We start from the raw sequence: 26,252 nt of genomic DNA on the forward strand, positions 1-26,252 counted from the left end.
CGCAAGGGGCCCCATGGCTGGGGCAGCCCCGGACCCACACCCGGGCCGGGCGCGGGGGTCCCTCCCGGCCGGTGCATGGCGCAGCGCGGGGGCTCCGCACCCCGACCCCCCCGGGCCAGCTGCCGGGACGGGGGGGGCGCTGCAGCCCCTGCCCGGGGGGGGGAGTAAATCTGGACTCCCCAGGCCAGCGGGGCTGGGCCACGCCCCACGCCCCGTGCCTTGCAGCCCCCCCGCTGGGACCCGGCCCGGCTCGGCTCGGCTCGGCTCGGCCGGGCAGCTGACACCCTGGGAAAAAACTTTGATGCTAAATCAAGCGCTCGGATCCCTCCGCCGGCGGGGGGAGGCTCTGGGCGAGCCGCGGCACCGCCACCGAGCGCGGAGCCTTCCGCGGCAGAGAAGAGTCCCGCAGTCTCCGGCAGCGGCGCGGGAGCAGCCCGGCACCGCGCCCTGGCCACGGCTCTGCGGAGGGGCCCGAGCCCGATGTGACCGGGCGGGCGGGCGGAGCCCCGAGCACCATGGGGGCCCTGGGCGTGACCCTGGGGATTTTCCACTACCTGGGGCTCTACCTCCAGCTGGGCGCCCCGGCGCGGGCCCCCGCGGCCAACGGTGAGCCGGGCATGGCGGGGACCGGGCAGGGACCGGACAGGGGCAGGGACCGGACAGGGCGGGGGCAGCCTCCGGGGGGCAGCGCGGGGCTTTGGAAACTTCTCCTCCCGGGGCGGGGGGCGCAGAGACCGGCCGGCGGGGCTCGCCGGGGCTCGCGGGGCGCGGGCAGGGGGGCGCTGCGCAGCCGGGGGCGGCCGGAGGTGCCGCTGCGCCCTGAGCCCCGGGCAGGGCCCCCGCAGCCGGTCCGGGGCGCTGGGCTCCGCGCTGCGAATGAGCCTGTCCCGGGCTGAGCGCGGAGCCGGCGGGGCAGGGACCCGGCGCAGCCCAGTCGGCCAGAGCCGAGCCCCGGCGGGGTCCCGGAGCGGGTTTGCTGCCCGCGGAGGGAGGCTGAGCTCCCGGGCGGTAAGTTTGTGGGCGCGCCCCTCGCCCCAGGCCCCGCTGTGGGTCGGGAGCAGCCGGGGGCGCCCGGAGAAACCCGGGGACCTGGGTCTGCCGGCGCAGGAGCTCGCGGGAGACCCTGGTCTGCCAGCAGATTAGTGGGGAAAAGTTCGTGACCCTTCTCCGGGGCTCAGCCTGCTGCCCCTTGGCAGCTCTGCCTCGGGGTCAGGGTGGGGCGGGGGGCAAAGAGGCCATTTCCGATTGTATAGTCTTATAAATGTAGCTTTGGCCACCTGGCACCCTGTGTGTCCACACGGACACCGGCAAATGGTCTGGAGCCACTGCAGTGCCCCGTCCTCGCTCCTCTGTAAAGCCCCCTGGGTTGCTTCATCTTGATTGCCCAGCACAGCGGCCCGGAAACCCTACCTCCCCTGGCCTGGTTCCAGGAGCTGGGGCTGGCTGGAGCGGGGGAGAGCCCTGTCTGTGAACAGCTTCACACATTCATTGTCTGGTTTCCATGAGAACTTCCCAGGCAGCTCCCACCAGGAGCCCATCCCTCACCGGACAAGGAGGAAAGGAGACACTAGCTTCTGGTTTCTCCTGTCCCCTTTGGAGCCAGGGAGCTGGATGTAGGTTACCTTCCTCACCCTTCACTGGGGAGAACCAGGAGCTCACAAATCCAGCCATGTCAGGTGGTGGTAGCCTCCTCTGTTAGCCTCTCTTAGTTATTGGTCTTCCGGCAGTGCCTGGAGCCTCCGTCAGAACTGGGATCCCATTGTCCTGGGTGCTCAGCAACGTGGAGTGAAAGCTGGTCCCTGCCCTGAGGCACCTCCAGTCTATGTAAGAGCCGTGTACCATGACTGTCTTGCTGTGCAGAGTGTATTGTTACCATGCCCTGCGGTCTAGAATAGGGATGAACAGCAATGTGTTGTCATACTTCAGGAGTAACCTGTCATTCCTGCTAGTGCCTGGAAGACCAGGAGCATTTCCTGGAATTGCTGATCTTCCCTGGGTGCTGTGAGAAGGGGGTGCTAGAGACAGAGATCTGCCTCCATTACCTCCGCTGAAATTCAGCAATAAACAACTAAGTACTGAAATGGTTGCTGTAAAGAAAAAGATCTGAGTGGCTGAGTGCATTTAGGAGCCTTGTTACAGGGTTTGTACCACGGGCAGTTCCGCAGCAACTCACTTAATCACAACAGAAACCTTTATTAAGGATCCTGAAATGCAGTGAATAAGTGGGTCATGTATAATAAGCCATTTGTGTTCAGCAGGTGAATACCAATTTGATAAAACCGGTGTGTGCTGCAAACCTGGATAAATTGCTGTTTAGCAGATTGGAGATTGATCATTTCATTAGTCACTGGTACAGCTTTCCCCACGCAGCGGGAGAGGATGGGGAGGGAGGGGAGAAAAGAGCCCTGGAAGCCTCCCTGAAGTGAACAAGTGATTCTGCAGGGCAGGGCCGGAACCAGGCCTTAAGCAATTCAGGGGGCACGTCAAACTGGTTACTCCACAAAATGTCCTAATTCCGGGCCCAATCCTCCATGTGCCTGTTGACTTCGGTGGGTGCAAGCCGGGGCCGTGTAGCCTCTGGAATGGGAGGCATGGCTTCCGAGAAGTGCATCCACCTCTGACCTAAGTGGAAGCACAAGAGGCTTTTGGAGGAGGGAGCAGCAGCCCGCCGCTGAGCGTTTGAACCAGAACATGCGCTCTAGGGGATGCAGTATTTTAAACCTGTCCCCAAAGGCATTAGCTGGGCGTCGGGATGCAAATACGCCATGCACTCACCAGGCTTCTGAGAGGTTTGTTATGGATGGTCCGTGACTAGGGCTCCCAGGAGCAATGGTAATGCACACAATACGTCTTCCTTTACTGGGGTATGTGGGTATATTTAGTCCCCCCATCCTCTGGGCTCTTCCTTTACTGGGGTATGTGGGTATATTTAGTCCCCCCATCCTCCTCTTGGTTGCGAGCCTGAGCAATGTGATCCCAGCCCACCTGGCTGAAAGAGGCTGTTCTGATCAAATCTCATTCAAACTCCCTCCCCATGCCCTCATCACAAAGGGTTTGCTTTGAGCTATCTTTGTGCGGAAGCCCGCCCTGGCACCCCCAGCAGGGAGCTGCTACTGCATTGTACGTCCCTGTCACTCCTCCACAAACAGCACGGCCTCGCTCTTCCTCAGCTAGTTCCTTCAATTATTCATGCCCCCCATTGCAGACTGTTTGCACGCAGGGCTGGTGCCATCGGCTTTCAAACGTGCGTTCTTCCCAGTCTGTCTGTGTGCACGGAGCCGGGAAGGAAAAGAGCCAGTTGGTAAACAGCGTGCATTCCAGAGCATGAGAATCCAGCGTTCTTCTTTGCATCAGCTGCAAATGTTAGTGTCTTACATCAATAAGCCAGTTAGTTTAATGGCTGAAGGATTAAGGGAGCTGTGCCCTGATTCCCCACGGTGCTGCCCCTCTCCTTTGTCACACACACCAATGATTATTCTAGCAATTACTTTCAGAAACACTCTGCATTCTTCTGGATTTTTTTCAAGCTTCCTGGTGGGAATACTCCATCCGATGTGTTTTTCCTGCTGCTGCTTGTACAGTCGTTCAAGACAATTACTTCTGACACCCCTTCCCCATCAAATGTCTGTGCTTGCCTTTCCCTGGAAGAAGGCCGACATATAATGGGCAAGACAGTGGGAATTATCACATTAGGATAATGACAGCTAATTGTCATTTAAAAATTCTCCACGAACCAGGCAGCAAATCAACTAGAGGAATGGGTGCCTTTCTCAAGAATCTGGGAATCATGAGGCAGACAGGGCTGGGACCTTGATTTAACCAGGACCTGGAAATTCCCTGCTTCCGTCTGTGTTGTCTCGGTCATGCTGCTCTTTCAGGGTGGTGTGACTTGGGTGGTGACTGGGACGGGCGGCTCTCTCACTCTGGCCTAGTCCGGGTTCTCTCTGTTCACATCCCCAGGGGTGGAAGAACCTTTTCTGCTGAACGGTGCAGCCTCTCCCTGCGCTTGGAGAGCGTGCCCCTTTCCAAACCCAGACCATGCCACCTCGTCTGCCTTGAATTTGGCCTTAAGCCAAGTTCGTGTTCCTATCTCCCTCTCCCATCGCAAGCAGCCCTTGGGTGGAGCTCTGTGCTCTGCAGCGTGCTGAGGCGGAGGCTGTGATAATGGTCCTTGGTCTTTGGACTCACCAGGGCAGAACAGACCAGGCCAGTGGTTTCTGGTCCTTCCTTTCATGCTGACTTAGTCCTGATCCGCCCTGGACAGGCACACGCCCCCGGCCAGCTGCACGGACGGACGTTGGGTTATTTCCTTCTCGTCACCAGACTTGGTGGAGCGCCCGGCTCCCGGGGACAGGACGCAGCAGGCGCGGGTGGAACCAGAGGTGCTAAGAGCAGCGCTCGGAAGGGGCTGTTGATATCTGGGGCCTTGTTTATTTTGGGTGCCCAGCGTGAGATGACGTGGCCCTGGCTTTCTTCCCCCACCGCTGCACTGGGAATAATGTGGCTCTGCGGGTGCCCAAGCTCCACAAAAACCAGGCCACGGTGCCTGCAGCTGAGCTTCCAAATCAGAGACAGCTTCTGGTGCTTTGGCTGGAGGAGTCTTGCCAGGGGCCCCTCGAGAGTCACTGGCAGAGTTTTTGGAACAGTCCCAGGAGTCCTGGTGCCCCGTTTTCTACTCTAACTGCTTCTCCTCTGCCTCTTCTGGAAGCGACTGGTGGGAGAGACGGGAGCGTGACCCCCAAACTAATTCACGTTCAGGCTGCTGGGTGTCTCTTCCCTTGAAGCATCACCTCTCAGGAGGGCCAGAAACAGGGGGGACAGGGATGGTTTCGGCCATGCATTCCTTCCCTTGCAACGGTGAAGCTGGGCTGGGAAGACTCCCTTGGGGGCAAGAGGACTTTTCCTCTGTGTGGGTATCAACCCAGCCAGGAGCAGTGAACTGTTAGAAATACACACCGGTTCAGGCTTAATTCCAACTCTCTGGCAAGGTGCTCTGGCTCTGGTCAAAATCCCCATGTTAGTTGCACTTTTTTGGTTTTTGTTTTGTATAGTACATATCACAAGATCCTCCCCTTGCTGTAGTCAGTGGGAGTTTTGCCATTGACGGTGGTGGAAGCAGGGTTGGGCCCTGTGTTAGTAAGGCATTTGGGGATCTTTCTGGGTGACAGGTGTGCTCCACAGCTGAGATTTTATGTTTTCCTCTGGGGGCCTAGGGCTAATTTCAAGATTTGCAGAGTCTGTAGCTGGAACTGTTCGCGTGTGTGTGTTTGTGTAGCCTTGCACATCATGGTATTAATGAAGCGAGTGACTTACAGGTCACTGAACAAGGACTTCTGCACAGGGACAAAGGAGAAAGACACCTTCTGTTTAAGAGTCAGTATCTGGTCACTTTCGGAGCTGAATCCCCTTTGCCCCACTCACAGCTTTGGGTGCCCCCTCTGCTCAGCCTGTGGCATAGGAAGGCATAGTGCTGTGTTTGTGCATCCGGCTTTGGTGCTGTGATGCATTCTTGATGACCCAGCGTCAGCGTTCCCCGGGAGCAGGCTCATTAGAAACAGATTCATTCAGAGATTCTCGGGCCAGACAGCAGCACTGTGATGATCTAGTCTGACCTGCACAAGGCAGGCCAGAGAACCTCGCCCAGGCCGTTTAGGAGACAGCAGTGGCACGGCATGCTGAGTGTACGTGGAGAAATGTCCGTAGCTCAGACACCCTGGGTGCATTCTGGCATCAGACCTGCACGCAGCCCCGACCCCACTTCCATCCCTTGGTCCAGGGAGAGAGGCGTGAAGCAGGAGTGAGCAGCGTCTGCAGAGGCTAGAGGGTTAACTGAAATTCACAGCAGAAATAGGGATGCATTGCTTTAAATGTGCTGTACCCCCCTCTGCACACGCCTGCCCAAGCACCCTGGCTCTTCCCTTTGCTCATTCCTTCCCCGTGTTTCATGTGAGCGATGCACGGCAGACGTACACCCAGCCCGTGAGGTGTCTGCCCCTCGGACGCAGAGCCATCTCTAGCCAGAGATCAGGGAGTCCAAGGACCGGGTACCATGGCAGAGCTGTAGGGCAGAAAAGGCCCGTGGTATGTGGCTCAGTGTGTGCTGTATTTACTCCTTTGGCAGCCCCCCGGGTTCACAAACACAGCGCTGGGAGCGCTGGCTGTGGGATCAGTCCCGCTCCTGAGGAAGTCAAGGGAGTTTTGCCATCGGCAGTAATGGGAGTAGGAGCAGGGGCTCTGAGACCAGCTCCTGTGAGCGATGAGTGGCCTCCCCTGCCCCAAGCACACTGGGGCTGCAGGTGAGCACAGCCCGTCAGGATCAGGCTCGCTGTGCTCAGACGGGAGCAGGGGAGTGGCGGTGAGAAACCCATTGGATTCCCTCCGTCAGAGTTCGGTATGTGCCCAGTAGCTCCAGGGGCACTTTGAAGAATATTGAGTGTGCATGGGGTGGGGGGGTGCCTGAACCTGAGCCGTGTAATAAATAGCACCTGGCCCCTGCTTGCTGATGCCCCCCCGAACTGCCGGCTAATGGCTCCAGCCCAGGAGCAGCTGCAAATCACTAATTTAAAAAAATAAATAAATCAGACTGCCAGACAGATATTTCCTCCTCCCTCCAAACGTGGCAATTCTCCCCCAGAATTACCCAGGTTATGGGGGAAGATACAGGCCTGGGCCACTGGGCATGGGATTGTCCCAGCTTTAGATTGATAAACCCATGCGTTATCGGGAGCATAGGGCTGGGGGCTGGGATTGTGGTGCATCATGGGTAATGGGAGCTCTGTCTGGCTTCCTTCTCCTTCAGTCCCGGAAGAGCACTAGAGAGCTGGCCTCCGGACAAGGGAGGCGCCTGGCTTTCCAGGTGGAGGGCTGTAAAATAATCCCAGTGGGAGACGTTTGTGTAAGAGCCTTTCTGCAATGAAGGGTGACCCCCGGGGGTGGGGAGGGAATGGCTTTACGGGCACTCGTGCAGAGCTCTCGGCTGTGACCCTGGTCGGTGATGCTGCCACCCCAAGCTCCCGCTGAGAACCCTTTGTCCCAGCCCTCGCCCGCAGGCTCGGGGAGAGGGGCAGGGACGTGCATGCGCGTGATACATGAATATCTCTAATACACCGAGTACGCTCCTGCCTATCCCTAGGCAAGTCGCTGTCTGTGTGTTTGGGGGCATAGGGGTTGCTTGAGGGGGACTTGGGGGCGGGTTCATTTAAAATACAAGTGGTACAGGTCGAGGCGTGTAGAGAGCTGGTGGGTGACTGCCCCTTTAGCACTCCTGTGAATCGCTGTGTAAGAGCCCATCATGCTGTCAGGAGGTGGGTGGGAGAAGGAAGCAGAACTAGCTGTTTGCTTGCCGTGGTTTAAAGCCCAGCCCCCCCACGGTGGCACAAAACTCGCAAGCTGGGTGGGTGCCATGTGCTGGCTTCCAGGTCTCTGGTGAGAAGCGTGGCACGTCGCGACACAGCTGCTGTGATGCAGGGCTGCCTCTCGCGCTGTGGAGTATGCGGCGAATCAGGATTGGGTCAGGTGTCTCCAGCACAGCAGGTAGATTGGGCCAGGCAGAGCTGCTGGCCCAGGGGAGGAGCAGTGGGTTTTCTACCCTGGGTAAGGGCTTGTCTAAGGACTGAGAAATGTGGGGAGAAATCCCCTGTTGGGAGTTTGGGGATGGCCCTGGAGGGAGCTCATGGCTCCTCACCAGCACCTGCCTTGACTCCAGCGCTCCTGCTCCGTGCCAGGGAGAGCAGACCTAAGGCGCAGGTTCTCCGATGAAACACCCATGGATCTCCATGGCACAGTCAGGCCCCAGCCTCGTCCCTTGAACAGCCTCCCCCCACAACTCACGTTCTGTCTCCTTCCCACAGCACTGCTGGCTGAGAGCGGCAAAGGCCCCCTCTCGCGGGCCTGGGGGGCTGAGTGGCGCAGGTTGGAAGTGATCTGCACTGGGGTGGGGGAGTGGAGAAATGTGACCAGCCAGAACTTGGAACCGATGGGTGAAGTCAGAGTAGTTAGCGGCTTGGTTAGTTTTTATTAGACAGGCCCAGGCCTGGCAGTTCCCGCAGGCTGCTGATGTGATGGTACTAGGTGTTTGTGCAAGTAACGTGTAAACGTGCGCACGCACGCGTGAACACACTGCTGCAGAAGCCAGAGCCAAAGCCCCTGACCCCTCTCTGCAGAGGGGCCCCTGGAGGGAAGCTCTGGCGCTTCTCCTGCATGTGAGGGATGTGAGCTTCTTCCCAGGCCCGGGCATGGCCCAGAGGGGCAAAGAGGCTGAACTGCGAGGTGATGGCGTCTCGCCTCGGCCGGGAAGTGGCGGGGCCCAGCTGGCACGGCTGGGCTGGAGAGGTTCCCAGGACTAATGGGAAGGTGTTAATTAAATCGGGCGCCTTCCCCAAGTAGACCCCAGGCAAACATTTTCCAAAGAGCTGAAGTGGTGGAGCAGCCTAAACCCCACTGAATTCTGGGAGACCCAGGCCCCCGAGTGCCCAAACCGGGACGTAGGCTCCCGACTCTCTAGACAGGGTGGGCGGTTTTACCCGATGCGCTTGCTCAGCCCTCAGCTGCGTGAGCTGCCTCCGTTCAGGCTCCCTCCTGACCATGTCCGGCTGCATGTGCTGGCTCACGCAAAGCATTGCTGTGGAACTTGGCCCTAAACACCTGGCCCCAACTCTGCCCCCATTTACCCCTCTGCCACCCCAGCAGTAGGCTGCCAGGTGCAGCAGAAGGCAGAACATGGCCACTCTGGAACGCAGGCCCCAGGGGTCACTGGGATATTGATGGGCCAGTGTCACGGAGTCCCTGGGCGATGCTCTGGAACTGCTCCCCATGAAGCCAGTCAGGACTCTGGGGCAGTCGCCTTTCTGTGAGCAGCCTGTCTTCAGGACACACAGCTCACACAGCTCCCACCTTCCTGGGTCTGACCTCGGAGCATTCAGCATCCTCTGCCCCTCCGTGCGCTTCCCCCAGCGAGTCCGCTCAGGCGGGGTCCTGGGGAAGCCAGAGGGTCCGGCACCCCAACTTTGCAGTCAGACGTGACTCTCAGCCAGCCAGTAAAACAGAAGGTTTATTAGACGACAGGAACATGGTCTAAAACAGAGCTTGCAGGTGCAGAGAACAGGACCCCTCAGCTGGGTCCATTTTGGGGGCAGTGAGCCAGACAACCACGTCTGCACTTCACTCCATGTCCCAGGCAGCCCCAAACTGAAACTCCCTCCAGCCCCTCCTCCTCTGGGCTTTGTTCCTTTCCTGGGCCAGGAGGTCACCGGATTCCTTTGTTCTCCAACCCTTCAGCTCTCATCTTGCAGGGGGGGAAGGGCCCAGGCCATCAGTTGCCAGGAAACAGGGTGTCGGCCATTCTCTGTGTCCAGACCCCTGCACACACCTGCCCTCTAGGGCTCTGCAATGATCATACACCCTTACCCCACTACCTAGATACTTAAGAACTGCATAGGGGAAACTGAGGCACCCCCACAATATTTGGAGGAAACATTAAAAACAGGCCCACTTCGTCACAGCCAGCACCTGGTCAGTGGTACCTTCAAGCCACAGCAGGCTTCCCAGGGTCCATTCGCATGGCCCTTGGCAGTGTTGGCTGGAAGGTATAATTCAACCCCAGAATCCCAGCTGTCGCTAAGGAGCTTTGCTTTCTAACCCCCGCTGGGAGGAGGGTCGGCCATTGTCGGACGGAGCGGTTTGCTCTGGCTGGTGTGACATGGCAGTAGTGCCCGGGAGGGGGGATAGCTCAGTGTGCAAGTGAGAGTGAGCTGGCAATTAGTTCTATGAGCATCGTGACTCACTGAACCATCATAAACAGTGAATTGTGACAGGGAGTTCTGTGAAAGGAAAGAATAAGCCGCACTCAATCACAGCCCAGCACATAATGACCGAGATCAGCAGCACAGAATGGACAGAGAAATTAGAGGACTACTGATACAAAGTCCTGCTCCACCTTGCTTTGTGTCTCCCCGCTCTTCCTCTCCTTTCCTAGGATTAGCCTGCCTCCCTCGCTCCCTCCCCTCCCTTGTCAGAAACCTTTCCTGCCCCTGCATCTCCAGCTCTGTCTACACGTGAGTCCTTCGCGGTCCCTGCTAATGAAACGCTCCAGGGTGTCAGCCCTGAACCTTCTCTCCGAGTGGCCCAGGCGTCTGCCTTGTGCTTTCCCTACAGACCCGTCAGTGGCTGTCTCTGCCGCTGGAGTCAAAGGCCTGTTCCTTTCATTCGAGCCCCCTCTTGTTAGGGTTGCTCCGCACCGCAGGTTGCCATCAGCCGCCTGAGCCAGGGAGCAGCTTTTATCGTCCCAACATGGAAAAATACAGTTCCCCAGCTCCCCGGCTGGCTGTAAGTTCTCAGCGCAAATGGAAGCGGACGCAGCTCACAGACTTTAGGGTCTCTGTAATTCCGACTCAGCTTTGTTGTTATTTAGCCTGCAATGAGCCTGTCTCATGATTCTTTTTCCCCTCCAAATTCCCACTGACTCCAGGAGGGCCAGGATTTCACCCCGATATTCACAAGTGCTGAGCATGTACATCTGTACGATTTGCAGGGACTCGGCACCTCCCTACGTAGTGGGCACTGGCGGCTTTGGGCATTTCAGAAAACAGCACACTGAAAACCAGACGGATTTGTGTAAGAAACCCAGTTCCCTGTACAACCGTCACGCTTCCTCAGGGACGGCGCCAGTTCACCATGACACGGGTCTGTTCCGGAAGAGGTTTCCATTGCAGACTGCACACAGCTCGAGAAGAAGCTTTCCGCTCATGTAGATGTAGCACGATGCATATGATTGACTAGAGTTAATAATGGTTCATCAGGGTAAATAATTCACAGGGCAAGCTAGAGCTCTAACTTAGTAATTAATATGCCTTTTGCAAATGTCCAATACATCTTTAATTGTCCTTCAATACGTGTTTACACAAATATTAACCTGTGTCTGTCTGAGCTACAGCGTTCAGAACACATCTGCACAGGATGGTTATTAAAGGCTCATAGGAGGCTCTGGGCTTGTGTGTCTGTCCTCAGAGGAGACACCGCAGAGCATCAGCCGTGCATGCAGCCCCCAAGCTGTCCCCATCTGGGTGCCCCGACTTGAGAGAGGGGCCAGATCCACTGTTTCTTCCCCCCACCAAACAACAGTGTTTCATCGAAACCAAAACGGGTTCGAGTTCAAAGTCTCTTCTGACTTGAAACGTTACTGGGGGAAACTTTGGAACTGTTGAATTGTTGGTTTTTGAGTCAAAACGGTTTTTGGTTTTGAAATTTTAGTAAATTCAGACACAGGTTAACAAAAGAGAAGGTCCAAATCAAAACTCATCACTTCAAATGACCCAAAGGGAATTTCTAGTCATTCATTTGTTTATTGGAATTCTTGCTTTTTGAACATTTTCAAGATTTCAACTTTTCATCCCAATTCAGACCAGGAAAATTTTTCACTATCTTGAAAATGTTTGTGGAATGGGAAACCCATTTTCCACTGGCTCTGGGGGGCAGGGGTGGACACAGAACTGTTGCCAAGCAACTCCCAGACACATTAGGGCTGGAGCTGACCCTGAAAGCTGCAAAGCCTTTAGCAGCTTCCTGATGCCCGCACTCCCACACTGAACAAAGCTGGACCCAGAGGCAATCTACTCTTTGTCTCCAGAGTCCCTCAGTCTTGGGCTCTCTGGGAAGGCTGCTGCTAAGGGCCCCAGTTGTGGGGAAGGATTTTGTGCTGTAAAACCGGAGAAGTGCTCAGCCACCATAGGGATGGGAACAGGCTAAACGATGGGCACACACTGGAATTACCAATTCATGTGCTCAGGCCAGCACGCTGCTGTCCAATGTCGCAGACCCGGCCTGGGTTGAAGCCGGGCACTGAGAATTGAAAGATCTCCAGCTGGAGGCCCCTGCTCTCCCATTGCAGAGTCTGAGTACTCATACTATCGTGGAGGGGATTTCGGTGAAGGGCACAGGTGGGGCAGGGCCCTGGTACTGTCCTCAGAATTCCACCCACTGCCCGCAAAGCTTGTTCTCAGTAATACAGACAAGCCATTCGATTGCTCCGTGCACTAGCCAGCCTGTGTAGGTCTCTGAGCATCGGCTTCTCTGCTCTCACCCCGAACTGGACTGGCCACCGGCTGCCTGGGGACGGGTGTTGATCTTGGCAACAAGGGCAGCTGCTTGCGTCCCAAGCTCCAGGGAGGGAAGAGGCCGAGGAGACAGTGAACTGGATTTGTTTTCAGCTCAGCACATTGAATCTCTGCCCCCAGCTAATCTGTTGCCAATGCCAAGTGGACAGTAATCAGAGGGGACCCTGTGGCTGCTCAGAGCCGGTTCCAGCCAGGCAGGAATGCGTTGATCGAGCAAGTTTTTCTGTAGACCTGGGCCTGGTTGGGGGGTTTATTGTTAGGGTGGAAAGAAGCCACAGCAGCAGAGTGGTGGTGAGTTTGGTGATTTCAGGCAAGGCCTTGGCATTGCAGGGGCTCACCTGTCTCTTGGAGCATCCCCTCTCTGCAGACTCTGGTGGACTCCAGTTATCGCTGATTAAACCCACCTGTGTAGGATGAAATCAGTCGCCCGGAGGGAGCCGCAGCAGCTCTGCTGCCTGCTGCTGAAGTCCGGTACGGTTCTACCCGAATCCCCCCTTGTGTCCCTCCGCCCTGCTGCTGTGCTTGCCTTGTGATCGGCACCATCCTTCCTTGCTCTGGAATTGTGAGCCTCTCACTCCCTGGGCTTTCCAGTGTCCCTCACGCCCCGGCTTTCCCGCTCCCTTCGCTTCGATAGCTGCAGACTTTCCCCCTGGATGGTTTAGTATTAGGGCCGGGGCGATAGATTTTTCTCCCTCCCCGGGCCTGCTTTCAGGACCCCCTGGAGTAGGATGCCGCCCAGTAAGAATCACCTCCCCCTCCCCCCTGAGCCTGTCCAGTACCGTGGTATGAAATCCCACTGGGGAAGCCTGCTCAGTGAGCACAATCCTGCAAGTGCCCGAGTGTTTCCCCCCCTTAAGGCTCCCTAGGTTTGTAATTCGCCTGCAGGGCTGAGAATGCTCCTTCCCCTGCTGCGTCCTTCCAGCCATTGCCATGCTGCTCCTTGCTCGAGGAAGGGGTGTGGTGCTGGGAGTCCCTCTCTCTTACCCACTCGCCCTCAGGGGACTGAAGCCCCCAGGCAGGGGGGTTTGTATCTTTCTGCTTGGATCCATGAGAGATAAACCTGCCTGGTGAAGCTGAGTCCGTCTGTGATGCTCGTTTACAAGTCTATGGAACAAACCCCAACCCTTGACCCCCTTGTGTCTCCAAGTATCGCCCTGTACCCCTTGTGTCTCTAAGCTCGTTGACCGTGTTGTTCACAGGTGCTGTCTGGAGTTCCTCTCCCGGCTGGTTTCCGCCCCTCGCACTTCACTGGGGCTGCTCTCCTCAGAGTCCTTTCCCTAGCCACATCGCAGAGCCAGTGCTCAACCCGCATCCCCGCCTGTCAGCTGCCTTGGATGCTGCTGGCCAGGCTCGTCTTGCAATCTGGTGCTCTTCTGGCTTCCCTGGCTCTGTCCTCTCCTGGTTCTCCCCCTACGTCTCGAATCACTCCTTCAGTGTGTCCTTTGGCAGATCTGCCTCTTCCCCCTCCAGCTTTCTGTGGGGCTTCACAGGGCTTGGTCTTCGGTCCTCTCCTCTTCTCCCTCCCCAGCTTCTGTCTGGGTGATCTCATCCACAAAGTCAGCGACCATCTCTCTGCTGATGCTCCATAGCTCTACCTCTGTACTCCAGACCTGTCACCTTCTGTCTCCCAATCTTCCCCCGAAAGCCCTGCCTGCTACCGCCTTTCTCCACTGTTCTGCCTGTCACTCAGCCCTCTCGCTAGGGCGGCAGGCTATGTCTAAGGCTTGCCGGCTTTTCCTGTGTACCGGCTGTAAGGCAGGCCCTTTCCCTCCCCTCCACGCAGTTACATGCTCTCCTCATCTCGTGTCTCAATTACTGGGGCATGTTTCTCTCTGGCCTTGACACATGCAGTCTTGCCCTGCTCGTCTCCTTGCAGAATGGTGCTGCAAAGATCATGTTCCTGGCCCTTCACCCCTTTCTCCGCATCCCTCCACTGGTCCCCCTCTTGACTGCATTGAACATAAGCTGCCTGTCTTCGCTTTCAAGGCCCTTCACAGTCAGTCCCTGCTCTCCCTGTCATCTCTCACTTGCTATCGTGGCATCAGTGCCCATTTTGAATTGGCCACTGGCACCAGCCTGCATCGCCCGCTGGTTACATTTTGAAACAAGCAGGCTCCTGTTTTCTGCCATGCTGCCCCTCCCGCCTGGGGAGAGCTCCCCAAACATCTGCAAAGCTAACGCACTCGCCTCCCTCAAAACCCTCCCGAAAACTTTATAGCTGGGCAGAGCCTGCTGCCTGTCACTCTGACCACTATTGTCTCATTGCTTCCTTGTGCTCCTCCTTTGGTCTGTCTGCAGCCATCTGGTGTCACCTGACTTAGACTGAGATTGAAAGCTCTCTGGGGCAGGGATTTTCCTTTTGGTCTGTCTGTACGGCACAGGGCACAGTCAGGTCCTGGTCCAGGCACTCTGGTAAAATGAGTAACTAATCATACAAATGCTACGTGATGGGCTACCGCTAGCTGCCTAGACATGCGAGAGTCAACCGGGGATTAAGCAGCTGACCTTACAGCATTTCCATTAGCTAGGAGTATTGAAAGCACCTCGGGGCCTTTCACGGTGGGTTTTCAGCTGTTTTGAGTGAATTTCTGTTGAAGGGAATGTGAACCCTAAAACTGAGCAATGGCCCATGAAACCCTTGTCCCACGCTCATTCTGAAACCGTGAGACTTGCTTTCATGTCCCAGCCAACAGACTAGAATTCCGAATCTACCCCACCATACAATGGTTCTCCACCTTTTCAATGCCGTCCCCCTCCTGTCCAACTGGGATCCAGCCCAGCCCCGCCTCGCTGGTAGCAATGTGAGAAGGCAGCTGGCTGAGAACCCCTGCCATCATAGACCTCACCCAGCATGGGCCCTAGGAATCTGCTGGAGATGGAACTGTATCTTCTGAGGTGCCACCTCTGGAAAATGGTATCCAGGAAAGGAGGCTACACCTTGCTGTATTTTTCCGAGTATCTAGGGAGTCTAGGCACCAGATGGGAGGTTAATTTGTGAAATGTGAAGCTTCTAGGCGGGTTATTAATGATGAGAAGGAAGGTTATTTAATGCATGAAAAACTTCTAGGCCCAGGTTGTTAGAAAAGGACACACTCAGCTGTGGCAAATGCCAGTGCAGTGAGCTGCTGGGTGTTCATTTGCACAAGCATTTACTACAGTTGCGACTAGAGCCATACAACTTTTATTCTGTAAACAGTAAATTCACTGAAAAATACGGTTTCAGGGCACTGACGCTTGGTGCATTCAGGCAGAATTGGGTGAATGGTTTTGGTTGAAAAAAACCTGAACACCAGAGGTTTGGAACTGCGGCTTCGATTTGCCGTTCCCCTGAGCAAATTTTTTTTTTCATTTCATGGTGGGGAAAAAAGAAACTTCAGCGTTGGTTTGAAATGAACGGACTCTCTTTGGATTTGTCAGTTTGTCACCCAGCTGAAACAAAACCCGGTTCAGCAATAATTGTACCAACCGCATCCACCCTGCTGGGGTCACTTGGCTGTTGGGGTTCCCGCTGGCCTCTTGTGGCTGATAATGGCCACTTGGAAAAGTCCTTTGCCTTCTAGGTAGCTCCAGGAGTAGCCTGGCTTCTGTTAGTTCCTCTGACCCCTGCCTCGGGGCAGCTTGCCTTCTGTTTCGGGTTCTCCTGCTTTTCACGCAGAGCGTTGCTCCAGAGTGCAGGGGATTGACGTGAATTTGAGGGTAGGGAGCACGCGACTTACAGGTTCGAACATGTAAATTAGGGCCTCAAACTTGGTGGCAAGATTGTCCCTCCCCCAGCTGGGAGGCTGAGTGTGAGTGCTGGTTCGGTCTGTGTGCGTAGGGCTGTCAACAGCCAGCGGGCCAGTGTCATGGGCTTATTGCCTCCTGCAATGACCGAGAGGCTTCTGTGTAGAGCTGAGCATTGTCTTTGCCTCCTGGCCTGGAAACCGAGACAGACAAACTCCTCTCTGACCCACCGGGCCGGGGAAGTGCCTGGAACAGCAATTGGGTGTCGTTACTTTCAGGAGAATTTCGCTCTGCCTTCCCTCCAGGGTATCCGAACCTGTGTGGGGGATGATAGGTGAAATGTAGGCACAGCACTTCGGGACGCTGCAAACCCTGCCCTCTCCCCCGGCCAGCCGCAGTTATGCTCTGCAAGGAAAATAAGTGAGCCGAAAACCTGACCAGGAAAGCAGTGCTGAGAGATTGCTGTACCTGAGAGAGAATGGGCCGGAGAGCAGGTCCCCAGCGCTGCAGGCCTTAACAAGTTCTGCTAATGAGCCTCCAGATAGTTTAGCCTCTTGGAACTATTCGAGCCCTTGGAATCTGTGTATTGGCCTATAGCGAATAGCCTCTGCCACGAGCTGGGCTGCCGGGCTGGGGGAGGCCCCATTTGTTTCCTGCAGGAGAGACAATTACAGGGCACCAGCACAAGTTCCTTGTTCGCTTTCCGTCCGCTCCCCCCCAGTGGAGCAGCGATGTGACGATGGCAAAGCCCTTCAGTTATGAAACTGTCCTTCCCTGGGCTGCTTCAGCCTGTGCTTTGTCAGCTTGGCAAAGGCAGGTCGCAAGCGTCGCCCAAGCCCCTGCGACAAGCCGGGCAGCCGGCGGCTGGTGCCCCAGCTGGTCCAGCGGGGATCTCATTATCTCCGAAGGAGGCTCTGCTGTGCTGCCTGCCGCGGAGCGGGGCGCGGCTGGCATGTAGGCGCTGGCGTGGGCCTGGAAGCTGTCTGTGCTCTGGTAACCGCGGAATCCGAATGTTGGGTCCCCAGGTCTGCACAGGTCTGGCAGGCCCAGGGGGCTGCTCCTGCTGAGGGTGTAGGTGGAATTGGGAGGAGGAGAGCTCTGCCCACTCCCACGCAGGGCGGCCGTGTGCCCAGCGCGTCACAGAGCACAGGGCAGGCTCCGAGCTGTCACCGCCTGCGTCCCGGGAGCAGCTCCACGTTTACTCCTGTGCAGCTGCGAGCAGAACGGGGCCCACTGCTGCTGTGAGATGGTCCCTGGCCCAGGTCTGGGCCTGTTTAGGAACATGGCGAATCTCCTGCTGATGTCAGACGGAGCAAGAGCCAGCCCTAAGGGAGATGGACGTGGGAGGAGCAAGCAGTGTCGCTGTCGAGCGAGGACCCGCTTCCCCCACACAATGGATTCGGGGCCATTTCTGAAAGGCCGAGATCCTGGCCTGGTCTCTGTGTCCCTCCTGCTCCCCCTTGAGCCCTCAGCAAGGGGGAGCTGGTGTCGGGTCCTTGTGCTCACCGGGTGCCCCGTCTAGTTGAGAGGCGAACCTGGCCTGGATTGCGGATTGCCCCAGGAATACAGTGAGGGGCAGTCCCTGCAGGGAGAAGTGTGGCTAACCACCTCCCCGGAAAGTGCTGGTCCCCCCCACCCCCCGCTTCTCCCCGGGGGTCTCATTCTGCCTTAGCTGCCAGGAGCGCCCGGCTGCGCTGAGCGACCCCGGTGGGTTGGTCTGTGCTGCCCTCCCCTGTCGGGACTTGGGCTGCAGAACGGATGCCATGCGACGGTGGGGAGACAGCGAGCCGACCGGTATATCTCAGGTTTATGACAGCACCAGGCTGTCCCAGCAGGCGTTTTCAATTCCGTTTATCTGTGTTTCCCCATTGAGTTCATTTTATTTCCCCTGATTTTTGTTTCCTGGGAGATTTATCGATCCTGGTTTCCTCGGTTTATGACAGGCAGTGGCTATAAACCATCGGAGCACTGAGCCCGTTAAAGTCACTCTCTCCTTTGCCTGCTGGCTAAGAGGACACCGCACCAATGTCAGGGGAGGGGGAGCAGCACAAGGTGCAAAGGGGCTGGGGCTTCGGAGCCAACCGGGTGGGAAAGGGGCAGTGTGCTGGGCACTTCCAGATCTTGTCAGGGAAGGGCTTATGGCTCAGCATTTCTGGAGCGCTTTGCAATGTCCGTGCACCATCCTCACCCAACTGGCCCTCGGGGCTCCCCAGGGAAAGCAGCCTTCCCCTCTCTGCCCTGGGGAGAGCAGGGGTAAGGACCTGCTGCTGTCTGTGACCCTCCTTGTGAATGGGGCTACTCACAAGAGGAAGAGCCTTGCCCCAGGCTGCAGTGGGAGCTGGGATTAGAGCACTGAGGCTCTGGCTCCCACCACAAGCCAAACCTGCGGACACACAACACCACGAGTCAAACATACAAACCGTGGCCAGCAACTCCATCGGCTGTAAGGAACAGCACAAGAGCGGCCATAGAGGGTCAGCGCAAAGGCCCATCTAGCCCAGTGTCCTGTCTGCCGACCGCGGCCAGTGCCAGGTGCCCCAGAGGGAAGGAACAGAGCAGGGAATCACCAAGTGATCCATCCCCTGTCGCCCATTCCCAGCTTCCGGCAGTCACAGCACCCGGAGCGTAACAGCCAGTTCTCCTTGTTGGTGACCGGCCACTAGTGGGAGACCGTCGCACAGGTGAAGCTCGTGCATTACACTTAGTCCACAGCTCTACAGACTCATCCCGGGAGAGGAGCATTGGCCTGCACGGGTATCCCACTGAACGTTTCCTTTTCTGCTCTGCCCTGGGCACAGGAGTCGGAGTCTGAGAAGGCAGGATCCTGCCATGTCTGTTCTGGGAAAACCGGCTTGGGCTGGAGTGAGAGCTCTGAGCAGCTACAGAGTATATGTGGGAGGAAAGCAGGGAACTGTCGGTCTCAAACTATCAGTAGTTTTTAAGCCGGGGCGTCCAGCCCTCGTCTCCGCCTCTGGCCTGTCACTAGTGGCAGCACGGTTGGGAGCGTACATCCGCACATGCCATTCGTTACACTGCGAATGATTGTAGCTCCAGTTTCATAATGAATTTGCTTTCCCCATGTTCTCGCTCAGCGAACACTTGTGCGATCCGTTTTCACCAGGCCAAATAGTCCTGGAAAGTGAATTTCATGCACAGGCTTTTGTGGAAACTGAATTTTAGATTCACATGCACAAGTATTTGCAACAGGACTGCAGCAGAAAAACAGCAATTCCAAGTGCTTGAACGTTTATCTAGCCAAGGAACTGCCAGCGTGGTCTGAGCAGGGAATATCCCAGATACACGGGGACCTGCCTGGGAAAGACCAAAGTTCTCAGCCAGTTTTAACTGATGAATTGGTGAATTTCTGACCTGCTTCTAGACCTGAGCAGAACGAGAAGCGCCTTTCCCTTGCTGGCCACCGCGATCTGCAGCTTTGAGAATGTGGCGGCTTCCCCCAGCCCTTGTGTAGGAATGGCACAGGGAGGTCCCTGCTGAGCAGCACTGGGCTGGGCTGTTGATCCCAGAGGCAGGAAGCAAAGGCCTCGGGGGCTTTTCTATGAAGTGCTCCCACTTTTCTCTCTCCCGCGCCATGCACTGTGTTTTCGGAGTGCTGGTCGGCACAGCAGGTTCAGCGGAGCCGGAAAGGGCTCTCGGAGAAAGAAGAGTCCGTGCTGCATTGCTATAAAAGGCCCTCGCAGTCATCCTTATCGTCGCCTCCGAAGGCTGCGCCACTATCAATCTTTCCTAGGATTTCCCTCCAGGGGGACCCCAAACTGTTTATCACTTGCCTGGACCATTCTCCAGCTCATTGCCAGGTGCCAACTTCGCTGAAACCGACACTGATCAGAGGCAGTAACATCATAACCCTCATTAAAGCAATTCTTTATTTTACCTCTGATAGCAGCTGCGTGATGTGATGTTCCTGCCCTTTGCTTCCTCGTCTACCACTTCGTGTAACTGGAACACTCCATGCGGGTCTTTTGGGTTAGTTTACGTGTGTGTGTGTGTGAGAATGCTGCAAATCCATATTCACAAATGTTTGGCTTTAAGGAGTTTGAGCTTGTGCCCTGGTCTGTTTCATGTTCTATGAACGTTTGAGCATCTAGCTTTTCATCTGGGGACCAGCTCTGTGCCTTTCAGTGCAGACCCCTCCGCTCCCATGTGGACCAGTGCCTTTGCACATGAATATAGGGAGTCACGAGCCACACTCTGGGTTGGAAGTGCTTGCACAATCAGTAGCAACACGGTGTAATTTAAGTGACCAGTCATACTGCAGATATCAGTCAGTTTATGACAGTCCGCGGGCAGAAATATGTCTGAAGAAATTGCTGGAACAACCGAACCGGCCAGGAGATGCCTGCTCCCTAACAGGAGAGAGGACTGAGTTTGTGAAATCGGTCTGTTGCTTCCTGTGAATAGTCAACCCTAATCCAAAAGGAGTACTAGTGGCACCTTAGAGACTAACCCATTTATTTGAGCATTTATTTGATGCATCCGATGAAGGGAGCTGTAGCTCACGAAAGCTCATGCTCAAATAAATGGGTTAGTCTCTAAGGTGCCACAAGTCCTCCTGTTCTGTTTGCGAATACAGACTAACACGGCTGCTACTCTGAAACCCTAATCCAGTGTCCTTGTGGTGTTCTGTATTTCCCATTGTGTTTCCGAGACACCCGTCCCCCCTGCCCAATACCAGACCCACAGATACAGAGGCAAGACCTGCGTGTGCATGCATGTTTGTGTGTGAGCGTGTCCGTCCCAGCATCTCTCTGTGCGGTACTTACGTGGTCCATCTCCATGGACCTGGGCGGGTGGATGAAGCTCATGTACACACTCTGAATTAGAAAAGCAGAATCCCTCCTTGTCTGCGTCTGGCAGCCCCCAGCCATGTACAAACACTGCCAGCAGCGGGCGGCTCATCCACCGCTGGCAGGGTGGGATGGAGCCCTCCCCAGGCACAGGGCCTCCAAGGGCACCTCTGTAGCCCAAGGGGCCGTGGCTTCCGTTATAGAAAGATCTATTTAGCATCTGCCAATATTGCCGAAAGGTTAAATAGCAACTAACAGTGAAAAAGGCTCCAGTGAAAGGCAGGGATTGCACCCTCTGACTGACCCTGACCCCAAGCCCCCCTTGATTTACTGGGGGCAGCATGGGACCCTTGAATAGGTGGGTCGTTTGGACCCAGTCTATTTTTATTTCTTTTGTTCCCACCAAGAACGGCCCCCCAAATACCCAGCTAACCAAGGGGGACTTTGACCTACTGAGAACCATCTCCAGTTTATACCACCGTCAGCAGAAGCCCTTACAGAACATGGTGTCTGCATCCCAACTGCATGCATTCGGTCTTGCAACACCGCTGCAGCCCCCTTCTGCTGCAGACTTCCTGGCTTTATCCTTTAGCCAGCTGGGCTTGATCAGCCACTTTCTGAAATGCTACTCTCTGCTGGTTGTACCTACTGGGGATTGCAGTTCCACACTCTCTGCCCGCACTGGTTCCCAGGGAGGGTGGCTAGATAAAATATCACCTACAGTATCTCTCTGTTTCCTCTGTCACTGAGCCTTCATCCCGAATTTCTCTCTCTGTCCATCACCTTATCACTAATCTAACACCCATGCTATTGCGCTGCCTTCCTTTCCCTCACAGACACAGTGTCTCGCTGTCTATCTATCAGCCAGACTAGCGCGCTCCATCAATCTCAAACTGAGAAGTCCTGATGTGCTGGGAGTTGGGTGGAGCGTCACTCCTCAGTGCTCTGCAAAGGGAAGAGCAGAGAAGCCCAGGGCAGAAAGACTGCATCCAGCCCATGCCTTTGCATCTCGTCTCTGATGCCAGTTTCTTTGCAGTGCATTATGGGTAATTGGGATGGGATACTTGGGGTGCTCTGGTTGGGTCAGCGTGAAAGATGATTATCTCTAGCTGTTAGCACTGTTTAGACTCAGACTTTGCTTTTAAATGTAATTTGACAAATGGCCCTTTTCAAATGGGAAGCATTAAAAAAATGTGAATTTCTCATTTCTGGAGTCCCTTTTGTGCTGGGCCTGGGCTCCTGCTCTTCTGAAATAGCGCCAGTTCTAGCAAAAACCAATTCCAGAAAGAAGGCAACATGATTTCCAGCCCGGCTGGTCTCTTGTGGAGTTTGTAATGAAATGTGAGAATTAGTGCAGTTAGTCAAGGCCTTATGAGCAGTTTAGATTTTTAGCTGTTAGCCATTTCCCTGAGCCGCCTGCGCAATCCCACCAAATTGAAAGGGACCTACGGTGCTTCTTTCTTTGCTTCCTTTGTTCATGCACCAGTGACATTAGAGATGGCAGCAGAGTTCTGCGGCGGGCGTTTGGTGAATGACTTGCTGTTGCAGTGCCGATGCGGGGAGGGCACTTTCCTCGGCATGCCCAGGAAATATGGCAGCTATTTTATACTTTTCGAAAAGGACGGCTAGTGCGCTACGTCCATGCTTTCCTGCAAACAGTGCACGCACAGCTTTGCACACGCCGTGACTGCGACTGAGCACGCAGACGCGCTGATTGTGTGAGCAAACGGCGAAGTGCAGTTGTTCATGTATTTACTGCACTTACCACGTTAACTGCCTGTGGAAAGGAGCTGCATGCACGCAGGTCAGAGTGCAACGTAAGTCACCTCTCGGGGGTCTGGGTGTGACCAGCAGCTGCGAGCTGGCCAGAGTGCCCGATGCTAGGAAGTGAGCCTCTGCCGTCCCCTGCGGGGACACTGCCCGGCTGTGGCGTTCAGCCCTGTGACCCGGGACACACTGCACTTTCCCCAGACATTAGGCCACATCCAGCTTTTGTGACCATATTAATCTTCCTGGCAACGGGTTATGATCTAATGAGCAGAGAGTGCCCATAGAGCCAGATCGACAATGAAACAGACGGGCCGTCCCTGCCACGGAGAGAGGAGATGGGGGCACGAGACAAAACCCTCAGTTCGGAGGTGGGGGTGGGAATGGAGGAGACGAGCACGGAGGAGAGTGAGACGGGGCAGAAACAGGGAGTGGGAAAGGTGGGAGCCAGGATTAATGAGAGGCTGAGAGAGGTGGTGAGGGTGAGACAGAGGGAGACTGGACTGGCCAGATGTGGGGGTGGGAGGAAGCCGGGGGGAAAGGAGCAGAGAATGAAGTGCTGGGGCGTTGGGGCAAGCAGGGCTGCAGTGGGGGGAGGGGGAGGAACTCCCCTATTCTTTCCCTGTCAGCAATTATTTACTGCCCGTTTCACTCTTTGTTGCCTTTTGATGGATGATTTCCAGCCGGCCGGTCACTCCAGTTTAGCCTCCCCTCCTCCCTGGCCCTGTGGCTTGGGGCCCAGCTGCAGCCAGCAATGTGGGGGTGGTAGCCAGTGGCCAGGGAAGGTTTTAAAGGAGCCGTTGCAGTTGTTCAGACCAGCGGTGCTGCGAGCGTGTCCCGTTAGCTGGGAGGGACAGTCGGGGAGCTGCTGGGCTGAAAGCAGAGGGCCTGTCCATGCTGTCCGTTGGACGAGCGAGGCTGGAGTGGGTGTAGCAGACGCGCACTCTCAGCTGCAGCCGCATCGGGCGTCGCACGGCGTTCAGCAGCCCCGTGAGACCAGCAGGTCTCTGTCTGCGTGTCGCAAACGCTCGGCCCGGGTCAGGCTGCTCCCCACCCCCCAACAAGCAGGGCCCCTAGGCTCCAGCTGCGGGTGGGTGTCACAGGGTGGGTGTCACTCACTGTGGGTGGGTGTCACTCACTGCTGCAGCCCCCCTCCTGGCTGTGTCTGGGGAATGAGCGCTGCTCTGGTCCGGCTCCCCCTTCCATCGTTGGCTTGCCCCGGACCCTCTATCTGCAACTCGGGGTGCTCTCTCCCGCGTCATGTCTCAGCCCTCCCGCTACGTCACTGTACAGTGCCCCCTTCCGGGCTATCTCAGTCCCTCCAGACCAGCTGTCCAGTTGGCATCTCCCACAATCCGGTGCCACTTCTGAGTGGCTGGCAGGGGAACCCAGGCCTGCCTGCTACTCTGGTATCAGCCCAGAGACCCCCATCAGCAGCCAGGTTCTGTGCAATTTCCACTCGTGCTTCCGTTTCCCTGGGCTGCTTCCTACTCTGCCCCCCACAGGCTTTCTTCTCCCCGTGCTGGGCAAACCCTTGCCCCAGGGCCAGGATCCCAGGGCGTCTCTTGCTGCCGGGCTTCCTCCTTTTCCCTCTCTAAGCCCAGAGGGTGACCACCGACTTCCACACTGCAGCCCCCTTCTGCTGCAGACTTCCTGGCTTTATCCTTTAGCCAGCTGGGCTTGATCAGCCACTCGTCATTGTCAGTCAAGCCAGACACTCCGCTGGATCTGGTTAATTGGCCCTACCCGCACCACCATGACCCCTTCAGGGCCGGGGTGGGGGGAACGCCCATCCCCATAGGGCTCCCTGCTGTGGGGAACGTTCACGGCCTTGCTGCCCAGCTTGGAGGAGCCACTGCGGCCATGTTGGATTTGGGAGCAGTCGAGGGGCCAGCGTGGCCCAGCCGCACCCTCCATGACCCCTGTGCACTGCAAGGCACCCATCATCGGGGGCTGTGGGGGTGGGGTGTCTCCATGGCCACCCTCCGCCGGGGTTACGCCGGGTCATTTCACTGGGGGCATCACGCGGACCTGGAAGGTGCATGGTGCTGAACTAGTGCATCCCTTGGCCGGTGCTGCCTACTCAGGTGGCGTTGGGCCTGGTCCCGCTCTAACCCCCCCGCCCCCGGCCCCAGCTAACTATGGCATTGGTGGGGGAGGGGCTGCATGGCTTTCAGCTCGAGGACTTCGCTCACGGGGGGCACCAAAAGCTGGAGTGGCGACAGGGCCGATGGGGCTGAGAGTTACAATGATCAAAGCCCATCACGGGACAAGCGCAAGGTTGAGGCGGCTGCTCTGGGGAAGTGTCCTATGGAATGTCCCCATCAGCATCACGTGGTTTGGGGACGGACTGGTGCCAGATCACTGGCTTTCCCGGGCACCAAACCCAGCCCTCTGTGCTGCAGCGACCAGTTCTTGTACTGGCCTCAGCTTGCCTGAAAGCTGAGGAGGTCACAACCCGTGTTGAGCCTGGCCCAGGACAGGTTTTAACAACCCCAGCACCCTGCTGACAGCCCGTGTTGCCTCGTTCGGATGGCAGCATGCTTGCTGCTGATTGAGAACCAGCTGCTGGGCTTGGCGGGACCTCAAAGGGGAGCAGAAGGTCAGCTTTGCCGAGGGCTGCTCTCAGCCAGGCGGTGGGCATCTTGCTGGAGCAGATATAACTGTCGCCTTTCCTTTCCTGGTACGTTTCAAGCGTGCCGGCCATGCGTGCCAGCACTCCTCCAGATGGCGGGGGCCCCTCTCAGCAAGATCCTCTTTGGTGTTTGCTTCTCCAGCCTGCTCTTTGTTGTCACAGAGGGACCCAGGATTAGAGGCAAATACAAATCCATTCTCAACGCCTGGGCTTCTTGGCAGCAGAGGCCCTGCACGTGTTGTAGCCTGTACTCGCCGCGCCTTCCAGGTGTCTTTCTCGCAGGCTCATGTTAATAAGCCGCTTTATGGTCTTAAGCGTCTGCTACACCGATTTTGTAACAGACACAGTAATGAGGGTCAGTTTATTTCCTCTTCGTCCTCCTCCTCTCACCACTGCAGGCACCATCAGCTCCCGAAGCTGAGACCAAGTCCTGTGAGCCAACCTGCCACTCCTGGGAATCTCTGTGCTCCATTTTACATGGTGGGGTGTCCGCGGCAGGCGGGGCCTCGCTGAGAAATAGCAACATCTGCATCGGGCTGAAATGGTCCCCAAGGCCAGCCCAGTGTGCGGCTCCCCCCTGCCCTTCATAGCTGTCATCTACGTGTAGCTCCAGGGAGCAGGCTCCCTCCAGCGGCCAAAGCTGCCCCCAGCGGCTAAAGCAGCCATCCTCACCTAGCAGAATCCAGCGTGTCCGCTCCACCTAGAAGAGTCACTTGCACCTGCTAGTCCTGTCACCCCGAGAATGTCTCGCTTATGCATTGGCTGGGGGCCTGTGGAGGGGGGCTGGTTGTGATTCAGTTGGGCATCATGGGGTTAACTGCCCTACCCAGGGGTAATGCAGCCTCCTGGGCTTGTTGCCCCGCCCCTCTCCCCCTTAGTGTTACTCAGGCTGTCTTGAAAGAGACTTGCTCCCCCATTGAGCTTGTCTCCCTGTAGCCATTCACCAGGCCCTCCTACAGGGCTGACTTGATGGGGACGGTGATGCTGCAAGGATCCGGGAGATCTCACAGGGGAGAGATCCCGCTAGAGCAAATCTTTGATCTGCAGGACCTGCCGGGGCTGTTGGCAGAGCTGGCAAACGGAGGACGTCTGCCTGCTGGTCAGCACCGGGCTGGGCGTGCTGCTGGTACCCAGAGCCAAGGAAGAGGCTTGATTGTAGAGGTTGCTCCAGCCAAGGCTCGGTCAGATCTCCTTAGTGACTAATGATGGGGA

At 56.5% G+C, this 26,252-nt stretch overlaps 1 protein-coding gene across 1 annotated transcript in view; it reads left to right on the forward strand.

Moving 5' to 3' along the window:
- The first annotated feature begins 279 nt into the window (after positions 1-279).
- The window catches only part of VSTM2L (V-set and transmembrane domain containing 2 like), a 44,776-nt gene continuing 18,803 nt past the window's right edge, over positions 280-26,252 (forward strand). Inside the window, exon 1 of the mRNA XM_084645784.1 lies at positions 280-606. Within this exon, the coding sequence (XP_084501910.1) occupies positions 516-606 (91 nt within the window). The 5' untranslated portion in view covers positions 280-515. The remainder of the gene's footprint in view (positions 607-26,252) is intronic.

This window comes from Lepidochelys olivacea (genome assembly GCF_965140295.1).
Source record: "Lepidochelys olivacea isolate rLepOli2 genome assembly, chromosome: 13".
In the NCBI taxonomy this organism is placed as follows: domain Eukaryota; kingdom Metazoa; phylum Chordata; order Testudines; family Cheloniidae; genus Lepidochelys; species Lepidochelys olivacea.